Consider the following 27,525-nt stretch of genomic DNA (forward strand, 5'->3'; position numbering starts at 1 on the left):
ACTATCCTTTATAACTTTTTTTTTTTACCAAATTTCAGTCGAAATTCAGGTTTTGCCCCATTTAGATATGGCCAGAGGTTCTCAGCTGGGAATAATTTTGTTTTCCAGAGGATATGACAGTGTCTGAAGGCATTTTAACTTGTTCCTTTATTTTTTGTGTTGCTTGTAAATGGTAAGTTACTTTTAAAAACTTTGTTAGATGTTAGGCTGGGGTTGTGGCTCAGCGGTAGAGTGCTCACCTCGCACATGGGAGACCCTGGGTTTGATCCTCAGCACGCCATAAAAATAAACAAGTGAAATAAAGGTATTGTGTCCAACTACACCTAAAAAATAAATAAATAAATAAACTTAAAAAAAAACTTTGTTAGATGCAAGTTAAACATTTTTGGTATGAATCTTTCATACATATTTTGTATGATTTATATTGCAAATCATGAGGAGGCTATTCGGCCCCTTGGTTATGGTAATGAATGTCATTACCTTAATATCAACAGTGCAATTTCTTCTTGGCAATTAAGAATATTTGTGGTGATTTCAGCATTTTGAACATTCTGTTATTCACGATGCTTTAGCAAATCTATTGATGATCCTTATCAGGATCAGTAAAAGAGGGATTTTTCGAAATATCTCCTTATTTTCTTCTTTTTTATGCTTTTATTCCTGGGTAAGAGTGAGTCTTACCTCATTTCCTACTCCCTTTATCCCCCACCCCTTTTCATGGTGCTAGGGATTAAACTCAGGGTCTTGCCCCTGCTAGGCTAGGCAAGTGCTTGGCCTCTGAGTTGCACCCCTACCCCCTTGATCCCCGTGCTTCCCCTTTCCGTCTTTTCAAGCTGTTATGGCCTATCTGTGCACTGCAGGCTCTCCTTTCTTCATCTGATGAGACCCAGAATTAAATCAGGGTTTCTTAAAGAAGAACCAAAAGGAAGAAAACAATTACAATCATACTCTATTTTGAAGATCATTTTTTTCATATCAATAAAATGTCAAAATAAGTTTTTGGTAAAATGGTTTCAATTATGTAGTAAAAATACTTATGTGCTATTTAGATTTGAAAAGCAAGCCTGAGTTGGGTTTTCCATGAAAAATCTATTTGTCAGAGCGGGGAAAAGTGTTAAGTGGTTTATAATGAAAGATAAAGAGTAGATGAGTATGATTAAGAGGGTTCTGAGAAGAAGGTGGTTTTAGGCAAGTTTTTGAAAGAAGTAGTAAGTGTGGTTTGATTTATTAAAAAAAAAGAAGATTTTTTCTGGAATAACATTGCTTTTTAAAAAAAAATTACATTGCTTTATCAATCTTTTGTTTCTCACTTGTTAACCAAAGAAGAAAACCAAGGATAAGTGGTTTCCTGCAACTTAAAAGAAATTTGAGGAATAAAGGATGTTGCCTTTCTTTAAAATCAAAGTATGAGGTTTGGTGAGCAGTTCCTAGAAAACTACTCTCAAATGCACAGGAAGTGAATGGCAGTCATAGAACAGTTCTTTTTTAAATAAGGAAGAGACTTTGTGCTAAATTCTTAGAATGTCAGGTTCTGTCAGAAAGTATGAGAAAAAATACTTGTGTATTTTTACAAAAATATTTAAAGTTCTTTATTTCAACAGTACCTGCCAGTTTATTTTTAGTTACTCAACAAACACTTGTTTGTAGTTTCATCCTCTATCACTCATTGTTCTGTACTTTACAAACGTTAAATGATTCAGTTTTCATTTTTCATGCCTTTATTTATGTATGTATTTATTTATATTTTATGGTGCTGAGGATCGAACCCAGTGCCTCACACATGCTGGGTGAGTGCTCTACCACTGAGCCACAAACCCAGCCCTCAGTCTTCATTTTTTAATGAGAGAATAGTTTAACTACATTTGCTAAATGCACATTTTTTAATTTATTCTTTTTAGTTATACATGATAGTAGAATGTATTTTGACTTACATTATACATGAGTATAACTTCCCATTCTTGTGGTTGTACATGATATGGAGTTACACTGGTTGTATATTCATATATGAACACAAGAAAGTTATGTCTGAGTCATTCTACTGTCTTTCTTATTCCCATCCCACCTCCCTTCTCCCCACTCAGCCCTGTCCGATCTACACACACACACCTGTTGTGAGTCAACATCTGCATATCAGAGAGAACTTTCATCCCTTGGTTTTTTTGGGATTGGCTTATTTCATTTAGCACGATAATCTCCAGTTCTATGCATTTACCAGCAAATGCCATAATTTCATTCATCTTTATGTCTGAGTAATATTCCATTGTGTATATATACCACATTTTCTTTATCCATTCATCTGTTGAAGGGTACATAGGTTGATTCCATAGCTTAGCTATTGTGAATTGAGCTGCTATAAATATTGATATGGCTGTGTCTCTGTAGTATGCTGGTTTTAAGTCCTTTGGGTGTATGCCGAGGAATGGGATAACTGGGTCAAATGGTGGTTCCATTCCAAGTTTTCTGAGGAACTCCATACTACTTTCCAGAGTGGTTGCACCAATTTGCAGTCCCATCAGCAAGGTATGATTGTACCTTTCCCCTCACATTCTCACTAACATTTATTGTTGCTTGTATTCTTGATTTGCCATTCTGACTGGATGGAGTGAGATGAAATCTCAGTGTAGTTTTAATTTGTATCTCTTTAATTGCTAGAGATGTTGAACATTTTTTCATATATTTGTTGACTGATTGTATTTCTTCTGTGAAATGTCTGTTCAGTTCTTTAGCCCATTTATTGATTGGGTTTTTTTTTTCTTTAAGTTTTTTGAGTTCTTTATATATGTTGGAGATTAATGCTGTCTCTCGGGTGCAGGTGGCAAAGATTTTCTCCTATTTTGTAGGCTCTTTCTTCATGTTCTTGATTATTTCCTTTGCTGTAAAGAAGATTGATGCAATCCCATTTGTTGGTTCTTGGTTTTTATGAGTCTTGTTGAGGAGTTTGGTTTCTAAGCTGACATGATGTAGAGTTGGGCCTCCTTTTCCTTCTAGTAGACACAGGATCTAGGTTCTTGATCCACTTTGAGTTGAGTTTTGTGCAGGGTGGGAGATACGGGTTTAATTTCACTTTATCACATAAGGATTTCCAGTCTTCCCAGCACCGTTTGTTGAAGAATCTATCTTTTTCCAATGTATGTTTATGGCTCCTTTGTCTGTATGAGAGAACTGTATTATGTGGGTTTGTCTCTGTGTCTTCTGATCTGTACCACTGGTCTTCAGGTCTGTTTTGGTGCCAATACCATGCTTTTTTGGTTACTATTTCTTTGTAGTATAGCTTAAGGTCTAGTATTGTCATGCTTCCTTCACTTTTCTTGCTGAGGATTGCTTTGGCTAATCTGGGCTCTTATTTTTCCAAATGGATTTCACAACTGCTTTTTCTATCTCCATGAAAGAATGTCTTTGGGATTTTAATATAAATTGCATTAAATCTATATAGCACTTTTGGTAGTATGACCATTTTGACAATATTAATTCTGCCTATCCAAGAACATGGGAGATCTTTCCATCTTGTAAGGTCTTCTTCCGTTTCTTTCATTAGTGTTCTGTGGTTTTCACTGTAGAGATCTTTCACCTCTTTTGTTAGATTGAGTCACAAATATTTTATTTGGAGGGAGTGGCTATTGTGAATGGGATAGTTTCCCTAATTTCTCTTTCAGTAAGATTCATTACTGGTGTATAGGAATGCAATTGATTTATGGGTGTTAATTTTATACCCTGCTACTTTGCTGAATTTATTTATGAATTCCAGAGGTTTTCTAGTGGAGTTTTTTTGGTCTTCTAAATATAGAATCATGTTGTCAGCGAATGTGATAGTTTGAGTTCTTTTTTTCCTATTTGTATCCCTTTAATTTCTTACTTCTGTCTAATTGCTTTGGCTAGAGTTTCCAGGACTGTGTTGAATGGAAGAGTGCATCCCTGTATTTTTCCTGTTTATAGAAGGAATTCAATGCATATTTTTCCCTTAGTTAGTTATTTAACAAAAGGACGCTAGGCAGTAAACATATTTTTGTTAGTATCTCATTTAGTTTAACAAGAAACTCCTCTGCTGTGTATCAGCCCGGAGACTGAGCATAGCTTGTGCATGCAGAGTACTCAACTTTCCTGAAGATGAAGGTTGAGCCTCTGATTTTGTAGTAAAAATTCTACACTAGTGTTTCACTAAAATAATCTATACTGCAAAGATGTAAGCATTTTATTAACTGACCTAATAGGCAGATGTGAATAAATAAAATGAGTTCTGTTGATATTGTAAGGCCCTATTTTGTTTTGCAAAATAATGAATGTGAGCTTTGGGCACACATGGATGTGTGTGTGTGTGCACTTGGAATGATGACTGTGCTGGGTAGTATTAATGGACTGTGTATTTTTTTAATATTTATTTTTCAGTTGTATTTGGACACAATACCTTTATTTTATTTATTTATTTTTACGTGGTGCTGAGGATCGAACCCAGGGCCTTACACATGCTAGGTGAGTGCTCTACTGCTGAGCCACAACCCCAACCCTCATGTATTCTTTTCATGGACTGTTCTTAAGCCTGCTGCAGACAGGCAGGTGGAATAAAACTCCTCCCCATATGGAAGGGAAGTGCTTTTACTTCTTCCGAAATGTTTTCTACCCTTCTCATGAAATCATTTTCTGCTGGGTTTCTCTAGATGGGGCCTCTTGAAAGATTTCAGGCACACACCACTGTGCCCAGCATACGACCTATTTCATTTGTTTGAATTTTAAGTCTTCGATGTGGAGTTGTTATTTGCCTTTACCTTGAGATTCTCTCAGAACAACTAGAAAAACTCTACTCAGTTGTGTTGTCCCTATGGTACCTGTGATGCATGAGGGTACTTAATTCTCTGAACTGCTTGGATGGACCTAAAATGCCATTCAAATAGATAGCTGGCTGAATACCTGCTTCCTGTGTCCCAGCTCCTACTTCCTGCTGCACAACTAAGAGTATGTTTATGAACTTTTTCTAACTTATCTAAAGATAATGTAGTAGACAGGAAATTTTACCTTTGCAGTTCACCTTGGTAGAATTGTGGATGAGTGGTAATTATTGGATTGTGTTTGGCACCTCTTGGACAATTCTGCTCTGTCTGCATTGTCAGTGTTATTTGGAAATGCAGGGGACAATCATTAATATAGCTTGTGGTTTCACCTTTGAACAAACCCAACAGGCATATCTGTAGTGTTGCCCTTGACACTCAGCATACCCTTGTTGATTAAATAAGGAGGCACAGATTGTGTTTGTGGCTCTGGGCTAGATGGATGGTGTTCCAACTCTGCTCTCCAAACCCCTTCACAGCTCACCTGTCTTGCACTTCACTGAGACAAGTTACAGGGTCAAAAAGTATTGGGCGTCAATACCGGAAAACACCTGGGGTGGTCTGTCTGCCTGAGGCAGGGCGACGGGGGAGACCTGACATGGTGCTCTGCCTCAGGATGAAGTGGCTAGATTGGATGAGGAGAGCTTGGTTCAATTCAGGCATCAAACCAAACACACTTTGCCCTATCAGTTGGTCCTGTCTTCCGGGAATAGCGCCTGCAAAGTGTGGAGAACTTGTTCGGGAGCTGGCGTCATTTTATTTTCTGTCATGTATACCTCTGTATACCCTGGGACAGCGAAGGAGTGCTTCATTTCATGGATGCTTTAGAACCATTTTAAGAGTATTTTCTTTTAAATGAGTGTTCATCCTACAATTAAACATAGAACATTGAATTTTGACACATCCCCTGTCTCCTTCCCACCCTGTCAATTATTCCCCACCCACTCTTTCCCAACTTACCTTTTCATCAGGCTTTGATTTTCTTCTCATTTTTTCCATCTATCAAACTGCCTATTGCTGGCAGCATATAACCCTGCAGAGCCACAGGTAAGAAGAGCCTGTGGAAATGTGTGGCCTGTGGAAAGTAGGTCATCAGTCGCACGCTGTGTGAACATCTGGGTGCAGAGAAGCTGCACCAGGTGACAGGACTGCTGCGTAACATCTCTGAGTACAGGTGATGCTGAGGGAGTGGACATGTGGCTTCTGTTCTTCTCTTCCAGTGTCGAAACTCCCCTAGTGACCTCTTATGTTCCTTGTGGTTGGTGCTCAACCTTTGCACTCACAATTCCTCCAAAAAAGAGTGAAGTGTTGATTGTACCCTCTGCCCTCCCCTTCTAGATTAGCTCTTACTTGAGTTTTGGAGAAAGATAGCCACTTCTTTGGAGTCCAGAGAGGGGAATGCTGGAGGAAGTATTCCTTTAGTCACTTGTTCCGTGGGTCTGTCGATCTGGCCATTTCTCTGAACATTAAAAAGTATTCTTTTGCCTCTTTGGATTTTCTCAGTTCCTGCTTACTGATTTTATGTAGCTAGAGGCCTGAAATGCAGACCACTCTTGCCATTCAGTTTCCCCTACGTATCCTGTGTCCTTGTTATGGCATCCCTTGTGTCTTTCCAAGCCTGTCACTAGAGTGGATAAAATACTTATTACTATTCTTCTAGGCAGATTTTTTTTTTTTTTATTTCGAGACAAGGTCTCGCTAAGATGCTGAAGCTGGCTTTGAACTTGTGATCCTCTTGTTCCAGCTTTGCAAGCTACTGGGATTATAGGTGTGCACTACCATCCCCATCAAGATATATTTACATGTGTATATGGGTTTTTGTTTTTGCTTTGGTACCAAGGATTGAACTCGGGCACTGAATCACTGAGCCACATCCCCACCCATATTTTATTTAGAGACAGGGTGTCTCACTGAGTTGCCTAGTGCCTCACTTTTGTTGAGGCTGGCTTTGAACCCTTGATACTCCTGCTTCAGCCTCCTGAGCTGCTGGGATTACAGGCATGCACCACCGTGCCCAGCAATATTTTTAAACTGAGAGTTGAGATTGAACACTCTTACCACTGAGCTATATACTCGGCCCTTTTTAAAATGTATTTTGAGGAAGTCTCCCTACATTGCTGCAGATGGCATGGAATGTTTGATTTTCTCACCTTAGTCTCCCGATTAGCTGGAATTACAGGCATGTGCCATCACATGCAGCTTTTATTTTTTTAGACGAGGTTTAAATTCACAGCAGAATTAAAAGGTACAGAAAGTTCCCATATTCTCCTTGCCTTGGCACATACAGAGCCTCATTATCAACACCTCTCATTGAAGTGGTTACATTTACTCCACTTGTAATTCTTTTTGATCATCCTTCAGAGGGGCTTGCTGAGTGGAGGAGGGCTACTAACTTATCACTGAAAATTTTGCATAGAGCTATCTCTTATCTCCATTTGCTCTTGTTTTAAAATGAGTTAGGGGAAAATCAGAACACAGATTAGCTAACAGGCAAACTCCTAACTATGATTTTCGGTGAAAAAATTCAAAAGAGGAATGACCAGTTAAGTTTTCTTAGAAAAACAGTATCTTTTATAATTTTATTCGTTTGGTTGATTGGTTTTTGGTTTTTTGCAATGTTGGAGATAGAACCCCTACCATTAAGCTATACCACCATCCCCTAAGTTTTGGTTGTGATGTCAGTCTTATTTTTCTTCCAGTTGCTCTCGGTCGTAACCAGCCTTTGAAAAAGGAGAAACCAAAATGGAAAAGCGATTATCCTATGACAGACGGACAGCTGCGCAGCAAGAGGGACGAATTTTGGGACACTGCACCAGCTTTTGAAGGCCGGAAAGAGATTTGGGATGCCTTGAAGGCTGCTGCACACGCTTTTGAGAGCAATGATCATGAACTGGCACAAGCAATCATTGATGGTGCAAACATAACCTTACCACACGGTAGGCCTGGTGCTCCTCAAGGACAGAGGGGACGGAATCAGCTCATTCCTAGTAGGGGGAGACTGAGTGAGAGGAAGCTTTTTTTCCTTGCTATGCCTTATTCTAACTTTTTTTTTTAATATTTATTTTTTTAGTTTTCAGCGGACACAACATCTTTGTATGTGGTGCTGAGGATCGAACCCAGGCTGCACACATGCCAAGCGAGCGCACACCGCTTAAGCCACATCCCCAGCCTCCTTTTTTCTTTTCCTTCCTTTTTTTTTTTTTTTTTTTTTAAATTTAATATAGCACAGAATAGCATTCCTCTTCGCATCTTTCTGCTGGAGACTGTTTATTTTGTATATTTTTGTGTCATTTGAATATTTTCCTTATCTCAGAAAAGAACACCTGATAATAAAATTTTCTTGTTTCTGTGCAACCTAGTTTTCTAGACCCCTGCTCTCCACACCCTGCCATCTCCATCTTTCAGCCCACCTATAGGAGCCTCTGCTTTACTGCTTTCCTTTGGACATGGTAGAGTCTCAAGTCAGATTTCAGAAGATGGAGAGACTCAACAGATACCCCTATAGTCATTGTACTTTATCCTTAACCCCTACTTTTAGCATAATGGCAGATTTAAACTTTGAATTCAGTCCCACATTTTCTTACAGATTTTCTGTGATTGTAACCTTGAGCATTATTAGAAACTTCCCTCTTCTGTATTGGAATGTGACTCTTAAGTACAGCTTTGAGTGTTTCTGGGGAAGTGTACATGCTAGACCCATACATATACTCTTGTTTGGTCTCCTTGATTAGAATGCATTAAAAAGTTTGATGCTGTCTTGAGATTTGGATGTCAGTTTTGTATTCCTTGTGTTTTGATTTCAATATTAGTACTTTTTTCTCTCTAGTTTTTCAAGTTAACATTTTTCTTAGTTGTCTCTTGAAACCCACATAGTAGATTATCAGCTTGTCTCATTTTTTGCTTATTATTACACCTTTAGTGTTTGCGGCATGTGTCTGCATTCTTAGAGGAACAATGCTTTTCATTATTTAATTATCTACTTTAAATCCTCTGACTCTGTGTCAAATAAATGGTGTTTAACTTACTGTCCTTGCCAGCTTTCCAAATCTCCATTAATTTTCTGATTAATTGTGCTTCCAGGAAACTTCCTTTCTTATAGCTGACTTTATTATGAAAGCATGGCTTATGTTCCTAATACTTACTGTAAAAGTGATCCTTCCTTATTTTTGAAGAATTTATAATAGAATGCCATTTAAGTCTGACTCTTCAGTTCTACTTTTCATGGATAGTCTATAAATCTTTTGGAAGACGGGGAGGGGAGAGTAACAGGGACTGAACTCAGGGGCACTCGACCACTGAGCCCCATCCCCAGCCTTATTTTGTATTTTATTTAGAGACAGGGTCTCACTGAGTTGCTTAGTGCCTCACTTTTGCTGAGGCTGGCTTTGAACTTGCAGTCCTCCTGCCACAGCCTCCCGAGCTGCTTGGATTACAGGCTTGCGCCACCGCGCCCGGCTAGTCTGTAAATCTTTATTCTGTGATTGGGGATTGGGAAGTGGTAGACATCATCTGGCTCCACTTGCCTTTTTTAGTTCTGTCATTATTGTCTTCAGTTGCTCCCCTTATATAATGTAAAGGACCCACCTGTACAGACGGTTGCATCATCATTCTCTTTTGGATGGTGACATCTGTATTTTCAAGGCAGAGCACATGTTTGTGTAGGCCTGCAAGTTGGGGGAAGAAGAGTCACATGTATGAGACTGTCTTAATTTAGAAGTCTGAGATTCAGTACCTTGGGGCTTGGAATACATGACTTTATGTTTATGTTATATGTAGGGATCTCTGGTTGTGCTATGTTTTATGGCCTCTTTTAAAGGTTCCTGATAGCAAAGTAGCTCTGTTTCCTATGCATAATAGGTCCTATGTATATCCTTTTGGATGGGGGCTCTGATAGTTAAGGCAATGGTTTTGCCTTATCTATGTGAACTGCCAAGAAAGATAATGTTGCTGGCAGCCTAGCCAACCCACAGATAAGGGAGAAGTATTCTTGGAAATTTAAGAGTATTGGATGAACCTCTACTCCCTCTCTTCTGCTTAGAATATTTTCTGTGTAAACATGAAAGAATCAAGCTGATTTTATCTTGATTAAATTCCCATGTGCATCTCTTCAGCTTATCAATAATGTTTCTTTTAATTATGTTCTTGATCCTAAAGTCTTCAGCTTACCATCAGTATACAAATGAGCATTATATGCTTCTACCTGTACCTGCTCAGAGGCATTGCTGAGATTCTTTCCTGTGTAATTACACATTTAAAATTTTACTCTAGGCATCTTGTTGTTACCCCTTTGGGTCCCCAGATACTTCATATTTTAAGTGATTGCACAGATTTGATTATTGTCCAGCTTGAGTTTTGATATCATATCTGATGATATCACTTCTGCCCTGTACTCAATTCAAGCTGTGTAACTTTGGAAAAATTACTTTTTTTTTTTTTTAAGATAGATACATAGATACATACATACACGTATACGTGTGTGTGTGTGTGTGTGTGTGTGTGTGTACATTTTTTTTTTTAGTTCTAATTGGACACAATACCTTCATTTTATTTATTTTTATATGGTGCTGAGGATTGAACGCAGCACCTTGCTTGTGCTAAGCAGGTGTCTACCACTGAGCCACAACCTCAGCCCCCTGGACAAATTACTTCTTTTCTGCATGCTGCAGTTCTCTTATTTGTAATAGATGGAAAGTAGCTATCTGCTTCATGGGGTGGTGGTGTTGGTTCATTGTGATGGTGATACCTGTAAATCACCCTAGTGCTGGGTTTCCAGGAAGCACTTCATAGTGAAGTAGTGGCACTTGTCTATACTTCCAGCTACTTGGAGACTCGCAAGTTCAAGGGCAGCCTAGAGAACTTAGAAAGTCCCTGCCTCAAAGTAAAAAGGGCTAAGGATGTGACTTAGAGGTGGAGCACTTGCCTAGTGTATGTAAAGCCCTGGGTTCAATCTCCAGTACTGTTCCCCACACCACCCCCCCCCCAAATATATGTATTTATATTTTATATTTATATATATATAATATTAATATACAACAGCATTAATGATTTTTATAAAAAGTATTTTGTTTTTTAGTTGTAGTTGGACACAATACCTTTATTTTTATGCAGTGCTGTGGATGGAACCCAGTGCCCTGCATATGCTAAGCAAGCGCTCTATCTCTGAGCCCCAGCCCTAATGACTTTTATTTCCTGAATTCTGATGTTATCGAATAAATTCCCTGCACCAATTTTTTTTTTTTTTAAATACCAGCGATTGAACCCAGAGGTACTTGACCACTGGAGCCACATCCTCAGACCCTTTTTGAATTTATTTAGAGACAGGGTCTCACTGAGTTGCTTAGGGCCTCACTAAATTGCTGAGGCTGGCTTTGAACTTGTGATCCTCCTGCCTCAGCCTCCCAAGCCACTGGGATTATAGGAATGCACCACTGCCACTGCACTAGCACTACACCAGAATCTGATTTTGGGTTCTTTTTTTCTTGACTGCATTGTCTACTTGTAATATCTTTCTTTGACTTTTGGGGCAGTCTGCCCTTGGGAATATCTCTAATAGAATTTTGAGACTGGGTTGATTCAGTAGCAAAAGTACTAATAGATTTATTAACTGGACAGCAAAGCAGTGAGGACTTGGGTTCACCTCGCCCCGTACCTGGCTCATCCCTATCCTGCTTCTCTCAGTGCCACCCATAGGGATCATGTTGAACAGATTGTAGATTTACCGTCTGTAAAGATCCTGGGTCACACTGTGCTTTCTAAACTTCCTTCAATCAAATGTCTCTCCCTCTCGTTTTCTTATCCCCTTTTTCTTCCCATGGTCTTTCTGTTGTCTCAATTTATTCATACTGTTATCTTCCCAACAAAAATAACAAGTTCTTGAAAATACATGAAAGTGTGTTGGTAAATGTTGTGTGTCTTGTTATGTTGTATGGCAATGGCTGTGCTTTCTCTTGGTTTAGCCACTTTAGAATAGATCAGTGTTGTATACACAAATATTATGTATTTGTTGATGGCCTTTTTTTCTTTGACTTTTCTGAGTTATTTTTCAAGGAAGCCAAAAAAATTTTTCTTGAATCATATTTCCTTCTCCTTTTTTCCCCCTTTTTTCCTTCCTTTAAAGTGGTTCCATTGGTAATTATATCCATGTCTCAATTCTAGTCAGCAGGTCATGTTCATCATATTCCTGCCTTGTCTAAGAACGAATAATTTTATACTTTTAAAGTATCTTCCTCTGTTAATATCAGTGGTAAATTTTGCTGAGTGTTGTAGCACACGCCTGTAATCCTAGGGGCTCGGGAGGCTAAGACAGAAGGATTGCAAGTTCAAAGCCAGCCTCAGCAATGCGAGGCACTGAGAAACTCAGTGAGAGCCTGTCTGTAAATAAAATCCAAAATAGGGTTGGGGATGTGGCTCAGTGATTAAGTGCCCCTGAGTTCAATCCCCGGTACCAAAAAAAGAAAAATATCAATGGTATATTTATTTATTCTCGAATGACAGTGGGAAGGGTTGAAAGAACTTGGTATCATAACTACCTGGGGATTTCATACACTCACATCTATGCACTTTGGAAAATCATGACTTGATGGAGGCTGGTATAGACCTGGGTATCGTGGGAGAAGGCTCCGCATGTTATTCTGATACCTGCTTTCCATTGTCCACCACCTCCTTGTCTTAGAAGAGCTTTGTTTTTCATAATTTGCACAGCATATTTTTCTGATTGTTCAACATTTCTTAAAGAGTTTATTTCTCCTTTTTCATTGATTGCTATTTTTCCATTACCTGGAAGTCTTAAAAACATTATTATTATTATTATTATTATTATTATTTTTTTTTTTTTTTTTTTTTTTTTTTGGTACTGGGGATTGAACTCAGAATGGCACTCAACCACTGAGCCACATCCCCAGCTCTATTTTATATTTAATTTAGAGACAGGGTCTCAGTGAGTTGCTGAGCACCTCCCTTTTGCTGAGGCAGGCTTTGAATTCATGATCTTCCTGCCTTAGCCTCCTGAGCCACTGGGATTTACAGGCATGTGCCACTGTGCCCAGCTTAAAAACATTCTTAATATAATATCTTTACAGTGAAACCAGGTTATTTGCCCAAATTAGCATAAATGTGGTTTAAGAAAACAACAGGTGCTTATTATTTTCATTTTTCAGAGTTTGGTATGTATTGGCTATTTTAAATAAAAATTTTTTTTAATCTTTATTTATTTATTTTTATGTGGTGCTGAGGATCGAACCCAGGGCGAGTGCTCTACTGCTGAGCCACACCCCCAGCCCTTAAATAAACTTTTAAAAGATTATTCAGATATAGTATTTATCTTATAAATATTTGATGGTTTTTATAATTATTATGTGGAAGGCACACAAGGATTTAAAAAATTGCCTACTCCATTCCATGACTTCTAATTTTCTAGAAAGATAATTGTTTCTTTAGCATCTACTGATAATTCAGAGTAAGGGAATTTTTTCTAGCATGTTGTTTATGTCTCAATGTTGTTCAAGTATAAAAGCTCCCTTCTCTACCTCTGTTAAATAGATGGAGCAGCGATCTTCTGTTACTCAAAACAGAAACTTTTCTTTTTGGAAACAAATTTAACTGTTGACTCCAAAATTATACTTCCTTTTCGTTTGAAGTTCTTCCATTTGGCTTTTGAAGGTCTATTTCTTTTGTCCTTTTTCATGCTTAGAGATATGGGAGATAGAAAAAGGTAATTCTTAAATACTTAATGTTTATTCCTTTCTCTTCGAAGAGTTGTTTATATGTGTAGGAACAGTTTTTTCCCCCCAGTCTTAACATTTATTAAATGGGAGCAGATTAAATTATGTATATTGCAATTGTTTTAAAACTAGAGACATATAAAAAGCATTTTATTTTTAAAATTTTCTTTATATTTAACACATAATGAATACAGTTCTGTGAGAAACAAGATTAATAAAATACTAACAATTCATTTTTAAATTAATGTTATTAAATTCTTGTGTCTGAAATAATCACCTACGATAATCATCATTTTACACAGATAACTGAAAACTGAAGCACAAAGAGGTTATCTCACTTTTCCAAGGTGTAAGTCTTGGAATTGTGTTTTTTTTTTTTTTTTTTTTTTTTAAGAGAGAGTGAGAGAGGGGAGAGAGAGAGAGAGAGAGTTTTTAATATTTATTTTTTAGTTCTCGGCGGACACAACATCTTTGTTGGTATGTGGTGCTGAGGATCGAACCCGGGTCGCACGCATGCCAGGCGAGCGAGCTACCACTTGAGCCACATCCCCAGCCCGGAATTGTTTGTTTTGATTGTATATTGAACCCTGGGGTGCTTTACCACTGAGCTGTATCCCCAGCCCTTTATTTATTTATTTATTTGAGACAGGATCATACTAAGTTGCCTGTGCTAACCTGGAATTTGTGATTCTCCTGCCTCAGTCTTCCGAGTCTCTTGGATTATGAGCATGTACCACCATGCTCAAGTTGGAACTTGATTTGAACTCAGATCCAAGAGTACTTTAAGTACCTTTACCTGCCTCTTACATGTTATTTCCTTTTTGTGTTCTGTATAGTGATTGCACAAGTTATGTCAATGTTTAGTCCCTGTCTGGTGTTTTAGGCTCTTGTGTACTGTGTAGGATACTTTGAGATGGTATACTTCTAGTAATACTGACAGTGATCGAGCAGATTCTCTTAAGACATAGATGATGAGAAAATATACATGTAGAGGCCTTCCTATTTCTCTTAGTCTTAATGTCTGAGGCCCATTAAGAAGCAGACCAAATCAGGTGTGGTGGTGTATACTTGTAATCCCAGCAGTTCTGGAGGCTGAGACAGGAGGATCTCAAGTTCAAAGCCAGCCTCAGTAATTTAGCCAGGAACTAGGCAACTCAGTGAGACCCTTTCTCCAAATAAAATATAAAAAAGTGCTGGGAACGTGTCCCAGAGTTTAATCCCCAGTTCCAAAAAAAGAAATAGACTGAGAATTATAATTATTTTAGAGATCTCTAGAAGAATTTGTCACTTAGCTGGACATGGTGGCACATGCCTGTAACCCCAGCTACTTGGGAGTCTGAAGATTGCAAGTTCAAGTCTAGTCTGGGCAATTTACTGAGACTTTTGTCTTCAAAATAAAACCACAAGGTCTGGGGAGCTTGTCTAACATATGCAAAAGCCCTGAGCTCAATCCACAGTAGTGGGGGGTGGGGAGAATTTACCATTTAACACCTGAATAAGCTAATTCATTAACATGAAACAGGAATGAAAGCATGAGGATCCTGAACTTATTCAGGAGATGGGAGATTTTTGCCAGGCTGTTATAATGTTTGGGAAATGAAATAGGACCTTAATAAAGAATCTGATGACTGATTAATCATAAATGTTATATCATTTTCCCCTCTCTTCAGACAAAAATGGTTTAGAGTTATAAGATGTAAATGGATCTACTCCTCTGCTGCTGTCATCCTTTTTCTTCAATCAGAGCAATAAAGTCTGAAAATAACGGAGGTGGGAGTCTGTCCCTGAGTTAGTAGGCTGGTGTCTGAAGAAGACCTTTTTTCTCTGACATTCTGGGGGTGGGGGCGGGGGAAGAAGGATTTCTGACATGGTCCCAAGGCATGTGCTCTACCAACCTCTACTTACTTCTATAGAGCCAAGTCAGCTTTAAATAGACCACTGTGTGATGTGCTTTTGAACTGCTTCTGTGCCCCCAATTAAGAGAGATGAGACTGGAGTTAAGATTAAATGTCCCCCACAGAAATGTGGTAGAATGTGACACAAGTGTTTAATCATGGCTTGACTGGTATGACTTGAGCAATTTGACTAAACGTTTGAGCCACTTTTCACCTCTGCTTTCTAAATGAAATGTTAGGCTTGGTTCCTCTGAGACAGGGTTTCAGCTAAGTTCCTAAGACTGGCCTTAGACTTGAAATCCTCCTGCTTTCACCTCTCAAGTTGCTAGGATTATTGGCACGCATCACCATGCCACCTGAGTATCATAATCTTGCTGACCACATTGGTGATGAAATAGTTATGCCTTCTGCTTCTCCAAAAACCTAACTACAGACAGAACTTGCTGTAATTCTCAACATACTGTTGCATGAGAGGACCTATAATTTATTAGCATCCCTGCAGTCCTGAAAGACTGCTCCTAATGTCCAATTGAAGGATAGTTTTTTGTTTTTTGCAGTGCTAGGGGGTGAACTCAGAGCCCAGGCACGCTGCACTGTTGAGCTCTGGAGTATGATTTTGGTGGCCCTTGACTTTATTGTGATTTAGGTTTCTCCAGAACCCCATGAAGTATGAAGCAACAGACTCAAACCTTGATTGTGACATTGACATGGGCAAGTTCTCCTCCATACTGAGGTTTAAAACTTATGTAAGAAGAGGACCAATTTTTTTTTTTGAGAGAGAGAGAATTTTAATATTTATTTATTTATTTTTTTAGTTTTCAGCGGACACAACATCTTTGTATGTGGTGCTGAGGATCGAACCCGGACCGCACGCATGCCAGGCGAGCGCACTACCGCTTGAGCCACATCCCCAGCCCCAAGGACCAAATTTTTTAGTGTTTCCTAATGGATGTGTACTGTGCAATTTTACATGTATTCTATTATTTAATCCTTATGACAGCCTTGTATAGCAGGTACTGTGAGCCTTGAGGTGATGAACTTGGCATGTTCCAGGAAGGCTCCAGATTTCAAGTTGGGTACGATCAGCTCCAAGGCTGCAGCCCCTTTTATGAGCTCTCACCATATCACCCAGTCCCTTGTACCCCAGCAGGCAGACGCATGCTCTGCTGCGTCTCTGCTGCCTCGCTCCTTTCCTTTTTCTGTTTTTTTAGTGTTCTCGTCCTTAGCTGTGTCAACTCACTAAAATTCTGAAGCCTCCCTTCCTTTGCCATCCGAGTCTTGATTATTGAAAAGTAGGAAAGTTCACGCCTTCCAGGTCAGTCAGAAAAGACAAGCCGCTAGTGAAGTCGTCCTTCCCCACAGGCTTTGGAAGAGAACTTGAAAGGCAACACCCCCTTCCCCCATTCATTTGGGAAAGGCAGTTTTCTACATCACATTGCCTGTGTGATCCAAGTATTTAATTTTTTAAGTTTTTTTGAGATATATTGAAGTATATGGTGATGGTTTCATGGTGATACATGTCAAGACTGATCAAATTGTGTACGATCAAATTGTATATTTTAAATAAGTGCTGCTTATTTAAAATGTACAATTTGATCAGTTTTGACATGTATCACCATGAAACCATCACTATAATTGGGATAACAGATCCTGAGGCAGATACTGATTCTTAACTTTTGCACACCTGTTCATATCTCAAGTGGAAAGTGTGTGTGTGTGTGGAAGGAGGGGGTGGGGGGAGAGAGAAAGATGTTGTGAATTGGAACATTGGAACCCAGGGCCTCATACATGCCGGGCAAGTGCTCTACACCCCGAGTCACTTAAGTGGTAACAGTTTTAACACTGGGCCATGCTCTTACAGGAGGGAGAGCATAGAGGAAATAAGCAGAAGGCCTAATAAACTCTTAACACATCTTTCTTTTCAGCCTGAAGGGTTGCTTGAGAAAAAAGTAAAGCATTAGACCTGATGGCATTTATTCAAGCTATTTTTATTATTTGGCATCTAATTTAGTTTTATCTTTATAATTATCTAGCAAAATATTTTGAAGCCTAATTAAAAGCAGCCACAGAAAACAGTTGAGCAAAGGAAATAGAACGTCTGAGCCAATCATCTGCATAAAAGATAAATAAAAACAACTTCAAAAAATTATGCAGGAAATAAGGACAGAAGGTGGAGACTTGGCACCTTTCTTTCCAGCACGGGGAGCCTTCCGGGCTTCCTGGCCCGGGGAAACAGTGCCCTGGCAGTGATCTGTCCTGATGGCCATCTGTCTCTGCCAGGACTCAAGGCCTACAATGGGTTTGTCAGAAGGAAAAAATGGAGGGCTGGGGGGTAGCTCATTGGTAGAACCTGTGCTTAGCACCCACAATGAAGGCCCTGGGTTCAAATCCCAGCACCAAAAGGGGGGAAAAAGTTAAAAGGACTGTCATTCCACAGAGGACATTAGATGAGGAACGCAAGAGAGCCTGGCTTGGACTACGGACCAATGAAGACCTACTGAAGGAGCTGTGCCTTCCATGGCCAGCGGGTGGTGATTAAGACCTTTATTAATTGTAAACTCAGGTGTGGCTAAAAGCAATTTTGGAAAGGTTGGAAAATCCCTACTTTACTTTGAGAGTGGTTTCTTCCCTTTTGCATTTAAAAACATGGGGTTTCTTTAATCAAACCTCTCCACCTTGAGACGATGGCAACACTGCGTTCATGTTGTTGCCACACATGGCATCCCTGTGCTGCTGAAGCTTCTCGGCCACCATTGCTTTTGATCTCGCATCAGGTCATGTCTTTGGCTTCTTGTGAGCTGTTAATGACCTTGTTGACAGGGGTTGACCAGTTGCTGCATTCGGCATTGCAGGTTTCTCCATCCTGTGGTCCCTTCCACTTCTCCTCCCTGGTGTGCTTTGCCTTGTGTTCTCCTCTAGGTCCTCATCTTCATGTTAACATGTTCACTTCTTCAAGAATCTTGTCACTTCACTCTGTCACTTAAGCAGCTGCGGGATCCTGGACAGAAGTTCCTTCTGTTTCAGTTTTCTCCTCTGTACAATGGATACAATAGACTTACCTTGTACTGCTCCTGGGAGGATTGTTGATTTGTATAAAGAGCCCTGGTAGAGTCAGTGCTGAGCAGCACTCCGAGTGTTTGCTTTTATGTTTAAACTTACACATTGGAGATTATTGCTCTCTAAACTTTTACCCTTCCCCGTTCTTCTTCAGTGACCTACAGATAATTCAGTTGAAGTATCTAACTGAACCTGAAGCAAATAAAAACTAAGTACTGACAATCTTATAACCCTAAATTTTCCCTTTTTCTTTCTCTCTCAGGTTTCCTGATTAGGTGATTTTTTGTTTTACTTTCCATCAAATCTAACATGTAATTTGGTCCTGTCAGCTACCATTGATTTTTCTCAGGTCAGTTTCCCTACATTAGAGTCAGGTGGGCCCCTGTGCCTCCACTCAGCCAGTCCCCCTTGTAGATGGTAAAATAATCTGCAGGCTTCAGCTGGTCCCCAGCACTCCCTGAGTTCTGAGTAGAACATCTTTAGTAGGCTCTGGATATCTGTTGAAGGAATGTCTCTTATACTATGTTACATCTCCAGGGGTTTGTTAGAGCAGTAAGTCTGAACTCTTGGACCTCACTCCCAGGTTTTCACTCTTGCTTCCTATTTAGTAATTTCCCATCCCCGAGTCCATATTCCACCTCAGCCAGGTTTGGCCGCTCACTCGGTAGCCACACCCTACCTATCTTGTAGTTATTTATTTCCATATCGTTCCTGTTTCTTGGGTGTCTTTGAAGTCATGCCCGAATGCAGGATTTCTCCTTGTTGACTTTCCTGACTTGTCAGTTTCCTTTCTCTGATGTTTCAGCATCTGTGTTTGATTTTTCTGAATTATCAATTTGTACTTAATCTGTGCTGGATGTGTTGTGTCTGCTTGCCTTGACTAGAGGCTTCTGTGAGTCAGGAACAGTCTTGACTGTCTCAGCCACCTTTGTAAGTGCCAGTGACTTGTCCTGTGTGTTCAGTAAGTCTCTGTGCAGCAATTCTGGAAAGTGAGGATTGTTCTCTAGTGATCCTTACTAGGTCCTAAAGAGGTTGTGTGTTGGAAATCACTACTAGCCAGAGCGGTTTTGCTTCTAGTGAAGAGATCAGAAACCATTCAATGGTGGAGGATTGGGAGTATATTGTCAAAGAATCTGACCAAAAAATGAGTCAGCCTGCTCTGATAGGGAATTCTGAGGTAATGTTCCCCTGTGGGCTATAATGTAAATAAATGTTATTGTTATTGGTGCTTTATGATCCCAGATAAGAGAGTAACCCATAAAACTATACTTTAAAATTAACCCTTATTTGAATGATCTACTTATTTGTGTTATTTTTTAAATAAAGTTTTTTTTTAAGAGTGGTTTTAAATTCACAGCCAAATTATACAGAAGGTATAAAGATTTCCTTTGTATCCCCTGCCCTAGACGTGCGTAGCCTCCCTCATTATCACCCTCTACAACTAGAATGGAATATTTGTTAGAAGTGATGAATCTGCATTGAGATACACCATTAGAACCCAAAGTCCAGAGTTTCCATCAGGGGTCACTCTTAGTGGGTTTGGATGAATGTCTAATGACATCTGTTCACCATTAATAGCACCCTCACACGTAGTTTTACTGCTCTAAAAATCCTTTCACCTGTTCATTCATCCCTCCACCCTATCCCCTGGCAGCTGTCGATCTTTTCATTATCTCTATAATTTTGCCATTTCCAGAACATCAGATACTTGGAATTAGATAGTATATGGCTTTTTCAAACTGACTTCTTTGAGTCAGTAGTATGCACTAAGTTTCTCCTGTGTCTTTTCATGGCATGATAGCTCATTTTCCTTTTGTTGTTTGGAATGGATCACTGTCTATCCACTCATCTGCTGAAGGAAGCTTGCTTACTTCCAAATTTTGGCAGTTGTGAATAAAGCTTCTGTAAACAACCATGTGCAGGTTTTTGTGTGGGTGTAAGTTTCAACTCCTTTGGGAACACAATGGCCAAATCACTTAGTAAAAGTGTGTTTAGTTTTCAGTCCTGTCCTGCATTCCCACCGTCGGTGAGAGTAGAGTTCCTCTTGCTCTTCGTCCTCACCGGCATTTACCATCATCAGTATTATGGGTTTGGGCCAGAATGTAGTAGTGGTATCTCATTGTTCAAATTCGTGTAGTAGTGTATCTCGTTGTTCAAATTCGTGTTTCCCTGAGGATGTGTGTTGTGGAGCATCTTTATCATGCTGATTTTTCCAGTCATATACCTTATGGTTTCCAGACATTTTTAAAAATCAAATTGTTCTCTGTTTCATTTTGAGAATTTTCTATTTGTTTTACAAAATAATGGTCCTGTGCTAAATAGGTCTTTTGCAAATATTTCTCCAGTCTATGGCTTTTTTAAAAATTTATTTATTTATTTGTATATTTATTTTTGGACAATGTCTTTTGCAGAGTAATAGGAATTTTTGGTTTTAATGAATACCAGTTTATGAAGTCTATCATGGATTGTGCATTTGGTGTCCTCTCCAACAGATCGCTGCCAACCCAACATCTTCTAGATTTTCTCCTATGTTATCTTGTTAGGAGTTTTAGTTTTGTGTTTTACATTTAGGTCTGTGATCCATTTCAAGTTATTTTTTGTAAAGCATGTTAAGTTTGTTTAGATTTTTTTTTTTTTGCATGTAATGGTTTTCCGTTCGATTACTATTTGTTGAAAAGATTCTTTTCTCCACTGCATTGCTTTTGCTTCCTTATCAAGATCAGCCATGCATGACTGTGTACACCTGTAATCCCACCAACCTAGAGTCTGAGGTAGAAGGATCACAAGTTTGAGGCCAGAGTTAGCAACTTAGCAAGACCCTGTCTCAAAATTTAAAATTAAAAATAAAAATATTTGGGGATATATTCCACGAGTAAAATACTCCTGAGTCCCCAGTACCCCCACACACACCAAAAAAAAAAAAAATCTAGTTGACTATATTCATGTGGGTATGTTTCTGGGTTCTCTTAATCTGTTCCATTGATCTTCTTTAATCAACACCATCCTGTCTTGACAACTGTAGGTTTATAATAAATCTTACAAGTCAGGTAATGGTGTCTTTCACCTTTGTTTTCACCTTCAGTGTTGTATTGGCTGGTTGGGGTCTTTGACCTCTCCATATTAACTTTACAGACAGCTGGTCAGTATTCATACAATAACTTGCTGGGATTTCAACTAGGATTCCTTTGAATTTTTAGACCAAGCTGGGAAGAGTTGATGTTTTGATGGTGTTGTCTTCCTCTCCATGAACATGGGCTCTCATGTTCATAGAGAATCTTACTGATTCTTTGATTTGTTTTTATCAAAATTTTGTCATTTTCTTCTGGATATTTTGTTAGATTTATACCTAAATGTAAATTTGGGGGAGCACTAATGTACATGTTATTGTCTCTAATTTTAAATTCACACATCCATTGCTGTTGTATAGAAGAGCAGTTGTCTTTCATATGTTAACCTTATATCCTGCAACTTGAGTGTGATCGTATTAGTGTTTGGAGCATTTTTGATTTTTCAGATTTTTTACGTGGACAATCATATCATCTGCAAACAGTTCTATTTCTTCCTCCCAATCTGTATGTCTTTTATTTCCTTTCTTATTACCTTAACTAGGATCTCCACTGTGGTGTTTAAAACAGCAGTGAAAGAAGATATCCTTGCCTGTCCCAGTCTTAATGGGAAAGCTTTGAATTTCTTACCTTTAAGTATGATGTTAGCTGTAGGTTTCTCAAGGTCTTCATCAAGTTGAGGACGTTCCCCTCTGTTCCTTTTACTGAGAGTTTTTATCATGAATGGGTGTTGGGTTTTGTCAGATGCAGCTGCATCTGTCGATGGGATCGTGTGGTTTTCCTTGTTGGGTCTGTGTGTAGACTTTCCATCACTGTGACAGAATACCTAAGAAACCCAACTTCAACGAGGAAAGATTTGGGCTGGGGTTGTGATTCAGTGGTAGCTCACTTGCCTGTCATGTGTGAGGCACTGGGTTTGATTCTTAGCACCACATATAATAAATAAGATAAAGATCTAACAACAACTAAAAAATATATTTTTTAAAAAAAGAGGAAAGATTTATTTTCGCTCACAGTTTCAGAGGTTTCAGTCCACAGTTGCTTGGCCTCATCACTGTGGGGGAGCAGGGAGGGTGTATGGAGCAAAGCTGCTCATCTCATCCTGCCAGGAAATAGAGAGCGGGGCTGGGAAAATCTATATCCTTCAAGGACACACCCCAGTGACCTACTTCCATCAACTAAGTCTCCATCCTAAAGGTTTCACCACCTCCTAGTACCACTGTCAGCTGGGGACCAGGACCTCAACACATGAGCTTTTGGAGGACATTCCAGATCCAAGCTGTAACACTCACTGTTAGGGACTAGGTTAGTTGGGTTTTGAATGTTGGCTCAATCTTGAACACCTGGGATAAATTCCAGTTGGTGATGGTGTATAACTCTTTATAGTGTGGTATTTGAGTTGCTGGTTTTTGTTATGTTGAGGATTTTTTTTAATCTATGTTCATGAAAGATATTAGTCTATAATTTTCCTGTAATGTTTTTGTCTGCTTTTGGTATTAAGATAATGCTGGCTTCAAGGAATAAGTTTGTAAATATTTCTTATTCCATCCTCTGAAAGATATTGTAGAAAATTTCTTAAATGTTCAGTAGAATTTACCAGTGAATCCAGCTAAAACTGGTACTTTCTGCTTTGGAAGGTTATTTTTTGATTCAGTTTAGTAAATATAAGCTTATTGAGATTGTCTGTTCTTGTGCATTCTGTTTTTCAAGGAATTGGTCCATTTCACTTAAACTGTCAAATTTGTGAAGAGTTATTCTTAGTATTCTTTTATTATCCTTTTAATGTCCACTAGATCTGAAGTTATGTCCTCTCATTCATTTCTAATATTAGTAATTTGTGTCCTCTCATTTCTTGGTTGACCTGATAATGAGAGGCTTACCAATTGTATTGATGTTTTCATTGAATCAGCTTGTAGTTTCATTGATTTTTTTTTTTCTACATTGATTTCTGATTTTCATTTTCATTGATTCTAGTCAATTATTTTTTTCTTCTGCTTAGTTTTAGATTTAATTTGCTCTTTTATAGTTAGTTCCTAAGGTAAAAGCTTAGATGATTGATTTTTAGACTTTTTTTTTTTTTTTTTTTTAAGAGACAGGTCTCAATAAGTTGCTTAAGGCAGGTCTTGAATTTGCAATCCTCTTGCCTCAGCCTCCTGAGTCGCTGAGATTACAGGCATGTGCCATCATGTCCAGCTAGATCTTTTTTCCTTTTCTGATAATATACATTATAAATTTCCTTAAATTGTGCTTTCATTTAATTCAAAATATTTTATTAATTTCTCTTGAGATTTCTCCTTTGACCTATGTATTATTTACATATGTATTGCTTAATATTGATGAATATTGATTTCTAGTTCATAGTCTGAGAAGCAGCTTTGTCTGATTTCTGTTCCTTTAGATTTGTTAAGAGAGTTTTTATGGCTTAGAATATTGGTGAATGTTCCCTATGAGTGTGCAGAATGTCTGTTCTCCTGTTGGGTGGAGTGGTTTATTTGTGTCCATTATATCAAACTGCCTGAGGGTGATTGTTTAAGGGTGTTATTTCTGGTTTTCTGCCTTGTGGATCTGTCTGTTTCTCACTGAGGAGGAGATTAAAAGGCTCCAGTCACAGTAGTGGATCCATCCTTTTCCTTGCAGCATTAGCAGTTTCTGTCTCTCATATTTTGCTCTGTTTTTAGGTGCATACATGTTAAGGACTATTACCATATCTTGAAGAACTGACCCTTTTATCATTATTTAATGCTACCCTTTATCCTGATGACATCCCTTACTTTGAAGTCTACTCCACCTGAAATTAATATAGCGACTCCCACTCTGTCTTGATGAGTGTTAGCATGGTCCATCTTTCTCCAGCTCTTTTCCCCAATCCATTTTATTTATTTGGTACATGTAGATAACTAGTGTTATGTCAGTAGCTAACATCTACTGTGTCTATTACAGCTTGTTGTCCTTGTTCTTATTCCCATTTTTGTCTTCCACTCCTTTTCTTCCTTTTTTGGTTTTAGTTGAGTATTTGGTGATTCCATCATCTCTCCTTTCTTAGCGTATCAGGTTTATTCCTGTTACATTTTTAGTGGTTGTCTTCCTATAACACTATAATGTTCTATAGGTAGTGTAGATGGCTTATAATAAAATAACCATAATTCCTTATGTCCTTTGCATTTTTCAGGTATATAAGCTTATATAAATAGATAAATAAATATACATAATTGAATACACTGTTGTTTTGAACAAATTTTTATGTTAGATCGATTACAAATAAGAAAAATAAGGGCTAGGGATGTGGCTCAAGCAGTAGTGCGCTTGTCTGGCATGCGCAGGGCGCTGGGTTCGATCCTCAACACCACATAAAAAATAAATAAAATAAACATATTGTGTCCACCTAAAACTAAAAAGTAAATATTTAAAAAAAGAAAAATATAAGTTCCTACATTGCCTTGTTCCTTCTCCAGTATTCTTCCTTGATTTATGTGAATCTGAGTTTTTTTACCTAGATCATTTATCCTAAGAACTTCTTTTAATATTTCTTGCAAAGCAGGACTACTGGAAACATTTTCTCAGTTTCTGTTTTCTAAGCTAGTCTTTCTTGATTTATTTCACAGGATACAGAATTCTAGGTAGTTTTTTTTCTCTCTCAATACTTTAAACATTTCAACCCATTCATTTCTTGCTTCCTTCTGTGGCTTCTGAAAGTCAGGTGTAATCCCCCCACCCCATCTTTCTTTTCTATGGGTAAGGTTTGTTTTCCACATCTGGCTTCTAAAGGAACAGAGTTTATCTTTGATCTTGTAGAGTTTGAAAATGATACATGTCTAGTTTTTCTGGCATTTATGTTGTTTGATGTTCCCTGAGTTTCCTGGATCTGTGCTGTAGTGTCTGAGGGTGAGTTGGGGAATTCTCCTTCATAATGGTTCCAAGTACCTTCTGTTGACTTCTTCTCTTCCTGGTGTCCCATTGTGCACAAGTTATAACTTCTGGAGCCGTCCCTCTGTTCTTGGGTATTCTGTTCGGGGTTTTTTGTTTGGTTGGGTTCCCCTGCCAGTCTTTTTTCCCCTCTTTGCTTTGAAATTTTAGGTTTCCACTGAAATATCCTTCAACTCCAAGATTCCTTCCTTGAACATGTCCAGTCCACTAATAAGCCCATCAGGGAGGTCTTCATTTCCACCACAGTGGTTTTGTCCTCACGCGTTTTGGGTTCTTCCTTAGATTTCCATCATTCTGGTTGCCTTCCTTGCTTGCCTAGCCATTGGCATGTTAAGTACAGCTGTTTTAAAGTCCCAGTCTGCTTATTCTGACACCCCTTTTCCCTCTGAGTCCCTGGTTTGGGGGTTTGTTCTTTGTCTTCAAACTGTTCATTGCCTTTTAGAATCTTGTCATTTTTTGTGGAAAGGTAGACGTGTTTTTTGGAAAAAAGGAACTGTTGTAAATGAGCCTGGAGTAAAGTGGGAGGTGGGGGGAGCTTCTAGAGTCCTATGACTAGGCCTCAGCCTCTGAGTCTGAACCTCGAGCTGTGAACTTCGCAGGCTTTCTCATCATAACACCACCCTAGGTAGGACAGGACGGCTAGAGGGGGCAGGGTAGGCATTTCCTTCCCCATGGGTCACTTGCACTCTACTGTGATCCCCACAGGTTAGGCTCTAGTTAGTTCTTCTGAGAGCTGTGTGCTCTGGCGTGTTCAAGATGGTTCCTTATGCCTGCTCTGCCAGAAGCACAGGGAGTTTTTCTCTGATATTTGCTATGAGGAGGTAGCTAAACTCCAGGAGGTAAAACTCATAAAGGTGTTTTCCCTCGCCACCTGCAGGGCTTGATCCCCTTGCAGGTTCCCCTAAGATTGGACTATCCTGGCCTCCAGCCATTTGCCAATCACCATTCAGGCTTTCCTGCTCTGTTGTAGTCAGCTGTGGTTCTCTGTTCTCCTGGCTGGCTGGCTGGCCATCTTGATGACTGTAGTTTGCCCAGTGACCTTACCCTTCTCTCAGATCGAGGAGGAGTTGGAACTTTAATTTGTTTAGGTTTTTCCTTGTTAGGAGGAAACTTGGACTGGGACTTCCAAGTTTCTTACATGCCATACTGGAAACCAGAACTGTAATTTTTAGTTTAAAACTAGAGAAAAAATATATAAAACCAGAGTATATTTGTAACGCAGATTCTAATTTTATAGACAGAAGAAAGGGAAAGTTGGTATACCAGAAAACTTCATATTAAGTAAAAAAAGAAGTCGTCTTCTCCAAAAATGTTAGAACAAAGGTGCTTCTAAGCCGCACGGAGCATGGACAGCTCCCATCCAGTGTCAGGGTCCGGGTGCTGCCTGCACTGGAACAGGGTGAGGCACAGTCTACCTGGAACCCTCCTTGGCGTTTTCCTCTCTTACTTATTTGAGATGAGAAAATTCAACCCGAAACGCCAGGCTGCAGGAGATGGGCTTCTTTGCCTTGTGGTGGAGGGTGAAGGTCAGGTCCAGTAAGAGCCGAGCTGGCTGTCGGGGTGCAGTTTGTGTTGGCTCCACACTGCCTCTCGAGGGGTAGGGTGCTTTCAGTCAAGGCAGCAGTGCTGCTGCAGTCCTGCTGTATCAGGTGTGCCTCTGTAGAGGTCAGCTTCTTCCTGCTTCATTTTGTGATTGAAAAAGAATTGCAGGTTAAAGAATGTTGCTCTTCAGGGCTGGAGTTGTAGCTCAGTGGTAGAGTGCCTGCCTAGTACGTGTGAGGCCCTGGGTTTGATTCTCAGCACCGCATATAAATAAGTAAATAAAGATCCATCAACAACTAAAAAGAATATTAAAAAAAATAGAACGTTGCTCTTCAAGGTTGCACAACTCATTAATAAAAAGGCTGGAAATTTCTTCTTGGTCTCAATTCCAAAGATAGTGGTTTGGTATGGTGTCTCTCTAGGAGAATGTTTTAAATAGCAGGGCAGTTATGGCAATGTGCTACACTTACACCCGCGGGGCCCACGCTACTGACCCCCGACA

The 27,525-nt window shown here is 39.2% G+C and overlaps 1 protein-coding gene across 2 annotated transcripts in view; it reads left to right on the forward strand.

Annotated features, from left to right (window-relative positions):
* The window catches only part of UBTD2 (ubiquitin domain containing 2), a 66,449-nt gene that overhangs the window by 35,534 nt on the left and 3,390 nt on the right, over positions 1-27,525 (forward strand). Inside the window, exon 2 of one of the 2 annotated variants that reach the window (XM_081283836.1) lies at positions 7,520-7,756. The exons of the other annotated variant lie outside the window; for it this stretch is intronic. Coding sequence (XP_081139962.1) covers positions 7,520-7,756 — 237 coding nt within the window. The remainder of the gene's footprint in view (positions 1-7,519; positions 7,757-27,525) is intronic. 2 annotated transcript variants of the gene reach the window in all.

Source organism: Spermophilus citellus, assembly GCF_964194105.1.
Source record: "Spermophilus citellus genome assembly, chromosome: 1".
NCBI classification, from domain to species: domain Eukaryota; kingdom Metazoa; phylum Chordata; class Mammalia; order Rodentia; family Sciuridae; genus Spermophilus; species Spermophilus citellus.